Below are 9,401 nucleotides of genomic sequence, written 5' to 3'. Positions count from 1 at the left end.
TGTTATCAGACCACATACCCACCTTCTGCCAGCGCATAGGTCTTTCCCTGCTAGGAAGTTTCAGACCTCAAATCCTTTTTTCCTTCATTCCCCTCTGGGGTCCCCAGGGGGGTGGAGGCACAGGGAGGTCCCCTGCACGGGGACAAAAAGCCCCGGGTGCCGGTGGCCGTGTCCCAGGCGGATGCTGAGAATGGCTCTTTGTTCCCTGTTTCTAATTGCTGGGCCCAAGCAGCTCATTAACTGCTCTGCCCGGTGCCCTGTCCCTGCAGCTGCCACTTGGTGGGGACCCCCCCCTGCTTGGATGTGCCCAGGCTCAGTCTCTGTGTTCAGATTTTGGGTTGACACAGAAAACTGAGGCTCAAAGCAAGCTTGGGGTGAAGCTGCCGGCGTTGCTTGTCTCTACACAGCCTGGGGGGGTGGTTCAGGGGGTGCTCAGAAAGGGGAGTTGTACATGGCCAGAGCAGCTGTCCATCAGCAGGTATCCTCAGCCTCCCCCGCAAACTCCATCACGTTTTCTCAGCTGAAAAATGACCAGCTGACAGGAGCCTCTTGGGTTTTTTTGGGAGCCAGGGACAGTACCAGCCCCACCATCCACGTGCAGTGACTTTGGGAAGCACCGGAGGACACACAGTTTGCTCTGAGCCCAAAGCATCATGCAGCCCTAAGGAGGGTTCAGGGCTGGGGTCCTTCCCAGGGTGCGCCGATTCCCCTGGGGCTGTGCTTACAGCTCTGGGAGCACAATCAGCCCTTTGGGAAGTTCCATATTAATGATTTAGAAACAATTTTTGGACTCTTCATGGAGGGAGCTTGCATTTGCATTTGAAAACTGCAGAGGAGCTGGTGGTGATGACGGGGGGACGGGAGCACTGGCCGGGTGCTATCAATGGGAAACTGTTCTGTCTAATGCTCCCGGGGCTAAAAAATGTGAAGTCTGCAGATTTCTGGCTCCGTTTGTGGTCAGAATTGCTGGCTCTGTTGTCGGTGCCCGGCTGCTCCGCTCCCAGCTATTAATGGCCCCGTTTGGAAGCTGTTTTTCCTTCGCTGCCAACGCAGAGCGGGGTCCTGTGAAAGATGGGCTGGGTGGGGGTGACCGGGATGTGAAACGGGAGGGATTCAGCTCGCTGCATTCGGGAGCTGGGAAGGCTGTTCTGCTCTCCGGTCCTTATCAGACCAGAATCCAATTCACAGCGATTTCAATGCTAAAGCCTTTGCATTGGGAGCGGAGCTGAGGCCTAATGCACTCGTGTCACAGAAAACCCCCTTGTGCCAGCCTGCGGGTCACTGCCTTTTTTGTGCCTGTCGGTGTCCCTGTCCCAGGCTGCAGCGCCCCAGGAGACACCACCCTGGCTAATAAATGCTCCTTTTTTTTCTCCTCTCTCAGCCTGTTTCACACCACTCACCCTTTATGCCAGTGGAGTAACCTGTGCCCGGGGTAACCGCTGTGCCCATCCTTTGTCCGCCCTCACCAGCTCCCATGGGTGCTCTCGCTGGAGATGGGTCTGTTTGGTGCGGATATCTCCCTTGAGCCCCGCAGAAAATGAGCCATCCCTGATTCAGACAGGGATGGCAGCGGAGTGGGGGCCATGCAGGGATGCTGCAGAGAGCAGGGGCGAGCCGGCCGCGGCAGCTTGCCTTGGTGCAGCATGTGCGCAAATCAAACCCTGGAGAGCTTTGCACTGAGCTGGAAATAATGGCATTACAAGTGCTTGCTCGCTTCTGGCCGCTGTTTGGGTTGGCTGAGGCTTTTCGGGGCCGGCTGAAGGGCTGCAGCACGTGAGGGTTTGCTGTTGGTTTGAGTACAGCAAGGGAAGGTAAGTGGAAATGTTCCCCAGGCACGGTGGCTTGTCAGCGGAACACAAGGGTAGGGACAGGGCCCCGGCACGGTCCTCACCTCCATCCTGGCATCTCCGTACTCGCCAGCCTCCGGAGGTTTGCACCCATGGAGTGTCCCCTGTGTGAAAAAGCCCTGCTGCCACCATGGGGGCTGCATCCTCCGTATGCCGGTGAGGGAAGGACAAGTCCCCTGGAGAAAGTGCAGAAGGAAAGGGGAGAAAAAACAGGCAAAAGGGGTGTATTTTCTTTTTTTCTTTCCTTTTCCTTTGTCCAGGAGAGGCGTGAGGGCTCGCCGGCAGCATGCCGCTGGTGAAGAGGAATATCGAGCCCCGGCACCTCTGCCGGGGGGCTCTTCCCGAGGGAGTGACGAGTGAGCTGGAGTGTGTCACCAACAGCACGCTGGCCGCCATCATCAAGCAGCTGGGCAGCCTCAGTAAGTCACGGCGCAGTGACCCCAGCATGAGACAGCGACAGGGCGGTGGGATGCTGGTGGGATGCTGGTGGGACGCTGGTGGGACGCTGGTGGGACGCTGGTGGGACGCTGCGCTTGCTTTCTCTGGTTCCAGTCCCAGAGAAACAGGGGCTATGTGAGAGCTGTGCAGGCTGCAGCCACCCCTAGTTCAGTGGAAATTATCCAGCTAATAAAAAAAGGAGGTTGCTCAGGGCCAAGCTCAAAGTGAGGCTTGGTGACATTTTTAAGACCTGTTTTCCTCCTGTAGCCGGTCTGTGCAGTGAGAGGCAGGAAGCCTTGGTGAGCCTTTCGCTTCTGGGCTTGGCCAGAAATAGGAATGTCAGGTGAAGATTAAAAAAACCCAACCTATTCTTTTTCATCTTTAGAGCTTTATGTGAAAGTGAGGTCTATATAAAAGGTCTAAATCCACGTCTGTCTTCCTGCCCTGGGATGGATTTTGGTAGAAAAGGGGAAAACGAGAGCGTTGCACATGCCAATGTGAAGGTTTGATAAGGGCAGCCTGTTTCACTGCTGCATTTTGACTTAAAATAGAGAGAGAAGCATGGGCTCTTCAGGGCTCCCCCTCTGTTTTCCTCCTCCAGAACTAGATTCTTCTGTAAAATACTCTCAGAAAAATAAACCTTATATTCAGGGAGCTGCTGAAAGTGCCGCAGCCGGCGTGAACAGCACCCATGGGTGCTCAGGCTGTGGCTGCTTCGTCTGGGGAAAAGGCAATCAAATACACAAGGCTGAAGTGGGTGACAGGCCAAGCAGATATCAAAAGTGCCTTGATCTCGGGAGCCGTTTGATATGTGGTTTTGGAGGAAATCCTGAGGAGCTGAGGTGCTGTGCCAGTATGGGGTGGGCGCTGGGTAGGGGTGGGCGCTGGGACGGGATGGATGCTGTAGCCTGCAGGTGTCAGCAATGCTCTGCCAGCCCCGCTCAGCCCTGTGACAGTAACAGCCCAAATAAAGAGCTGTTGCAGCGACGCACTGAGTGCTGCAGGAAAATAACTGCTGAAGTGAAACAAATCGCGGCTTCTCCTTGCTGTAGCAGTCCCCTCGCTGCCCTGCTCTCGGTTCGCTGCCTTCGGGGCTGGGTTTCTGCAGGTCTTGGTAGTTTCTTTGGCTGCATCTGCCCAGGTGTATCCAAAGGCTTTTTGGGGCAGAAGCCACCGCGGTTCAGTGCCTCCCATGGGTACCGCTCTCACTGAAAAGGATGCTCGTGCACAGAGGAGGGGGCAGGAGAAGGGTGAGTGGTTTGTGCTCTCCTCGTTCCGTTCAGCACTTTGTCAGGTCTGGGAAAGGATGAGGCTCAGCTCCCAAAAACCCAGGGCTGGGGAGAGGGCCCCATGGAGTGGTCCAGGTGATGGGCTGGGCGAGGGCTCTCTGCCTGCCAGCCTTGCCCGTGACGGGTGCACGTTGCCCTCTGCCAGGCAGGCACGCGGAGGACATCTTCGGCGAGCTGTTCAATGAAGCCAACAGTTTCTACATGCGGATGAACTCGCTGCAGGAGAGGGTGGACCTACTGGTCATCAAGGTGACGCAGCTGGACTCCACTGTGGAGGAAGGTGAGGAGCTGATGCTATTTTGGGGTGTGAGTGGGTGGGAGACACGTGCTTGGGGCCAGACCACCCGCCATGCCTGGTTCAGAGAGCTGAGGCCACCCCTACATCCCGTCTTCTTCCCACGCCCCCAGTTTCGCTGCAGGACATCAACATGCGGAAAGCCTTCAAGAGCTCCACGGTGCAGAACCAGCAGGTCGTGTCTCGCAACTCCATCCCCAACCCGGTGATGGAGATGTACCAGCGCTGTGACAAGCCCCCGCCGCTCAACATCCTCACGCCCTACAGGTAGGGCAGCTGGTGCATTGCTCCTTGGGCAGACCAGGGGGGTCTTGGGGTCCTTTCCAGGAGAGGCATGGGGGGGGTGCGCCCCATTTGCTGCTTGGCAAGAGCTGAGAGGCTGTTCTGTCTGGTTGCTGTGCCACCATCCCCATTGCATAGGAACGACGTGACCCCATGCAGCGGTAGTGACTGCTCTGTTGGATGTATTCATGGTGGGGCAACAGCTTATGGCTGTGATTGTACCAAACCCCACTGTGCAGGGGAAGGGGATCTTATCCTGTGGCTGATAACCCCCTCTCCCCCCTCCCCAACTCCCCAGGGATGACAAAAAGGATGGCCTCAAGTTCTACACTGACCCCTCCTACTTCTTCAACTTATGGAAGGAGAAAATGTTGCAGGCGACAGAAGACAAGAGAAAGGAGAAGCGCAGGCAGAAGGTAACGGGCAGGCGGGGGACACCGGCTGCTCCCCCTTGTTGTGGTGGGTGCATCTCGCAGGGCTGGGTGATGCTCCCTGGGTACTGCTCATGGTCCAGAGGAGCTGGGCTGGAGATGCAGCTGCAGCTTGTGTGTGCCCCCAGGAGCAGCGGCTGGTGGAGGACTCCACCCGGGAGGTGAAGAAAGTGAGGAAAGCCCGCAACCGGCGCCTGGAGTGGAATATGATGGCGTATGATAAAGAGTTCCGACCCGATAACAGGTTCTCACCATCCCCCTATCACATGGCATCATCGGAAGGATCACTGTCCCCAGATAATAGGCAGGTTTTACCTACTACGTGTTAGCTCACCGGCTCTACTTTGCTTTTCTATTCTTCTCCGTCTTTGGGGGATGTGCTGCTTGCAGCAGGGTCGGGATGTTAAGCCATAAACCCATGGTAGCTTCATGGGCAGCTGGTGCCCCCAGGGTTGCGTCCTGGACCTCAGGAGCAGCCCCGGTGTTGGGATAAATTCGGAGCGCTTTCCATTTAGCAGTTAAGGGACGAGACTGGGCCAGCTGTGTTGGCGTCCTCCTCCCCTCCGCTATCCCTCTGCTTTCTTGTACGTCTATATTTTTGAGGCCATTTTTTGTTCTGTTGTCTTAACCCCAAAATAACCTCAAACCCATGTCCCCCCAACCCTCCCACCCAGCTGACCCCCCCTCCCAGGAGTACGACCACTGAGTTTTCCTGTGCCGTAGATCTTACGCATCAGACGCAGCCGACCACTCGTACCCCGCGAGCCCCAACCACCCCGCGCAGCTCCTGGCCCCGACGTCCCACCTGGCCCCGGCAGAGCACAAGGAGGGGGTGCTGGCGGCCGTCGCCCCCCAGGAGCACGTCTACCGCCCGGCGCCGGCAGCGGGCAGCCGGCAGAACAGCCTCAACCGCCTCCAGCAGCCCCACGTGCCGCAGCCCCCCGAGGCGATCCTCAACGGGCCGAGACCTCACTTAGTCAAGGATTACGGGTAGGGCTTCAGCCTGGCTCTTGCCCATGGGAAGGGGAGCTTGGTTGGGGGCTGACCCCCATTTCTGGGCTGATGTAGCAGGGAGAGCCCTCCTCTGCAGCTGCCGTGGTCTGAAACTACTAGTGAGACCTGAGGCCACGTCAGTGAGGAGCACTTTTGGGGTAACCTCATCCCAGATAAGGGGACAAGGCAGATGGAGGGGACTGTTTTCCCCTGGGATGTTGGCTGCTTTCCCACCACCGTGTGCCCCGTGGCTCATCACGCTGGCAGAGCCCCCCATCTCCATGACCGTGGGACAGAACTCACACGGGAGTCCAGAGCAAACCAAGCCACAGCTCAGCCGGTCGCTGCCCAGGATGGGTGTGGGTGCCTGGGATGGGTGGTGGGTGCTGTTGTTCCTCATGCTGCTGACACGGCTTTGCCCTCCCGTTGCAGCCCGCAGCCGGTGCCGATGGCCGAGTACTTTGTGCCGCCCGCCCCGCCGCCCCCACCGCCCGTCATCCCCTCTGCACAGACGGCCTTCGACAGCCCCATCTCGGCTCCCCCTGCGCTGGCCCCCAGCTCGGCCGCCCCCCCATCCTACGCGCCCTCACCGCCCCCTGCACCCCCCGGCCCCTACTCCGCTTCCCCGCCACAGGCTGGCCCCATGGGACCCCCGGTGGCACCGCCACCCCCGCCACCGGGACCCCCCGCCATCGCCGCCTCGCCGGCGCACTCGGCGTCGCCACCGGCCCCCACCGTGGAGCCCCGCAAACCGCAAATCCCGCTGATGCCCATGAGCGACGCCCGCAGCGACCTGCTGGCAGCCATCCGCAGGGGTGAGCAGGGCTGGTGGCAGCGGGAAGGGGGGGCACGGGTCCCCAGCACTGCCATCGTGGTGGCAAAATACCTCTCGGTGTGGCATTGTGTGGCATTGGCTTTGTTGAGTATAAGACAAGCCTCAAGTGGCCAGGTGGTGCATGAAGATGGTGGCATCCAGGTGGGACCTGGGGAGGGAAAGAAAAGTAATGCAGGGTGTTGGAGGGAGGAATCCACGGCTGGAGGCGGGATGGAGCCCCACAGGGATGCCTGGCAGCTCTTGTGTGCGTAGCTTCCTTCCAGGCCGTAGCAGAGAATGTGCTCCAAGGTCTCTCCCATTTCTCCTTCCTGCAAATCTTCAGGTCAAATGGCAGATTTAACCTTCAGGAAAGTTCAGCCTCTTCAGGTCAAGCGGAGGAGGAGCTTTGTTGTGCTATATAGCTTTATAATCACATGCATTACATTATTGTCTCATATAGCTTTATAACTGTGTGCATCCTCCTGCAAGGGGCTGCAGGCACTCCCTTTGAGCCAATACTTTTAAGTAGGGGGTGATGCTGCACCTTGGGTGCACCCATGGGTGCTGGGCACATTGCCCCCTAAAGCCTTTTCCCCCTCCCTACTGCAGGAATCCAACTCCGGAAAGTCCAGGAGCAATGGGAACAAGAGGCCAAAAAAGAGCCCGTGGGCAATGACGTGGCAACGATCCTGTCTCGCCGGATCGCGGTGGAGTACAGCGAGTCCGACGATGACTCCGAGCTGGACGATAACGAGTGGTCAGACTGAGGGGCCCCAGGGCTGGGCTGGCGCGGAGCTCCCCAGCTCCGTCCCAGGTGTGTACAGGCGCCTTCCCCAACGTCGATGCCAACAAGCGCGGGCGGCCCCGCTCATTCAGGAGCTTTGCTTTTACACTACGTTGAAAACCCTTCAGGCGGCGGCAGCACTGGTAGGATACACCTCGGAGGCAGTGAGACCAGAAATTAGCAGCACCTTCATGTTTAATGACTTCAAAAAATACTCCGAAGGCAGGTTAATAGGATTACTCCAGATTTACACCTACAGCAAGACCAGAGGCTGGCCCTGAGTGTACTTTACTAGGAAAGGGAAGCCCAGAGGCAGTGGTGCTTTTTCAGCTAGGTGTTAATTGTGTTAATGAGGAGCTCCTGGGGAAGAAGCCTGTTTGCACAGCCAGTGCCGGCACAGGTGCGCAGAGGTGGCCGTGCACTGGGTTTGGGGACACTTTGCTGCCTGTGTTTGTAATATCAGCAGATCCAAAAGCTGTGTGTGGGCAGGAGTCTCCTTCCCGCAAAGGAATGCACCGCATTTCGCAGCAGTTGCGTAGGGATGGTCACCATCGTGCTGTCACTCCTTGGAGACGACCAAGGTGTTGGTGACCTGAGCCCATTTCCATTCTTAGGGCTGGTTTTATGGGACAAAAGGGTAAAGGCAAGGCTTGTGCAGCTGGCAGGGAGATGCAGTGCTTGTCTTGGCTTAGACACTTAGATGCAATGTGGGCTGTCCTCGGCGGGGGGAAAGGGGCTGCCAGCAAGGGAGAATAGCTGTTCAGGGAGCTTCCCCAAGCCAAACTCTCCTTGGCCTTAGTGCTACACCATTTCAGTGTTATTTGAGAAAAAACAAACAAACAAACAAAACCAAACAATTATACAAAATGCTGCTTTTAGGTAAACTCTCGATTTGCACTTTGCAGCCCCACGAACTGCGCCTGTACAGTTAGGATCAGCTTGGACCCAGGCACTAATGCCTCCTGGCCTGACCCTGCCCCATCCCTTACCCCGCAAGTGAGTGCTGAGGGGGGGTCCTGGAGAGCTGGTCCCCCGCCACAGTGCCAAAAATTCTGCTTTGCTCATCAAAATAGAGCGTGATTCATCAAAGGCTTTTTACACAGTTACGAAGGGAGGAAGCACGAGAAGGCAGAGCAGAGGGGTGGGGAATGCTGAAAATATCGCAGTCAAAGTCAAAGCCTTCAGAGAGCTGGGAGAGGTTCCCCACCAGCAGAAAATGGGCCAGGATCAGCCATGGACTTGCCCAACATGCTGTCCTGAGGTTCTCTCTTGTGTTCCCATATACCACAAGTCCCTGAATGGGGGAAAACTGAAACCCCATGTAGCATCTCTTCTGGGGAGAAACTGGGCTCTGAGCCCACCTCTCCGGCCCTCCCAGTAGCCATGTGTGTGATGGCTGCAAAAATAGTATTTTGACTATCTAGGAGTGACCAGACCTGTAAAGGAGGTGGGAGGATACGGCTGGGAGCCAAAAGGCTCAAATGCTGATGCTTAAATTCACCCTGAGAAATGCCAGTGTTGAATGATGCCCAAAGTATTTGTTTGTTTTCCCCGTGGTGAGAAACTCCTCATGGCGAGATGCGATGAAGCCCCTGCCCAGCTGCTGAGAGGTGTCCCCAGGTCCCCTCCCTTCTCCTGACTGATACAAAATGGTCTCTGTCCCTTGGATGTGACACCTCCTCCATCTCTGCATCTGGGCTGTGAGCTGTGGTGCTGAGTGGGAGGCTGGAATGAAGGAGCAGCGTGATGTGGGATAGAGCAGGGGTGGCTGGGGAAGGGTTCGGGAGGGAGTGTTCTACCATGGGCCGTATCCCTGGCTTGGGTCCCCCTTAGGGAAAGCTCCTCTTACCTTCAGCGGTGTTGATTGTTGGAGCAGGAACTGCAAATAAAATCCTCGGATTCAAGCCCAGAATTCCTCATCTTGGCAGCGCTGATGCTGTTCAAGCTGCTCGGGTGCTCGTCCTGCTCCAGCAGCCTCTCCCAGCGTGAGGAAGACCCAGCAGTACGGGATGAGCTGTACGGATCCATCCCAATTCCCACGTCAGCATCCCGGGAGTCTGGCGGGGGGGGGTCTGTGCCTCCCGTTTCACCCAGCTCCCACCGAATAGCTCATCTGCAAACCCCAAGGCAACAGGACTGACCGAAGGAGGCAGGGACACATGCTGTCCTGTAGGTACCCAGGGAATTCCTGCTTCTTGGTGCCCACCAAGAGTTGTCAGTTCTGACAT

The 9,401-nt window shown here is 57.2% G+C and overlaps 1 protein-coding gene across 1 annotated transcript; it reads left to right on the top strand.

Moving 5' to 3' along the window:
- The first annotated feature begins 2,133 nt into the window (after positions 1-2,133).
- LOC135993562 (actin-binding protein WASF3-like) lies at positions 2,134-7,156 on the top strand. The gene is made up of 8 exons (XM_065643504.1): positions 2,134-2,266; positions 3,720-3,854; positions 3,983-4,136; positions 4,450-4,567; positions 4,711-4,886; positions 5,306-5,572; positions 6,008-6,390; positions 6,999-7,156. Exons 1-8 carry the CDS (start codon positions 2,134-2,136, stop codon positions 7,154-7,156), a joined length of 1,524 nt encoding a protein of 507 aa, XP_065499576.1.
- The last annotated feature ends 2,245 nt before the right edge of the window (positions 7,157-9,401 follow it).

The sequence above is a fragment of the Caloenas nicobarica genome, chromosome 12, assembly GCF_036013445.1.
Source record: "Caloenas nicobarica isolate bCalNic1 chromosome 12, bCalNic1.hap1, whole genome shotgun sequence".
Lineage (NCBI taxonomy): Eukaryota > Metazoa > Chordata > Aves > Columbiformes > Columbidae > Caloenas > Caloenas nicobarica.
The sequence above is the reverse complement of the archived record's forward strand: the minus strand, read 5'-3'. Positions and strand labels throughout refer to the sequence as shown.

Bases quoted from the DNA above. Each gene is read 5' to 3' on its own strand.
- LOC135993562 (XM_065643504.1), top strand. From the start codon at position 2,134: ATGCCGCTGGTGAAGAGGAATATCGAGCCCCGGCACCTCTGCCGGGGG. The intron at 4,887-5,305 runs GCAGGTTTTACC...CCTGTGCCGTAG, and splicing joins TCACTGTCCCCAGATAATAG to ATCTTACGCATCAGACGCAG. The intron at 6,391-6,998 runs GTGAGCAGGGCT...TCCCTACTGCAG, and splicing joins GCTGGCAGCCATCCGCAGGG to GAATCCAACTCCGGAAAGTC.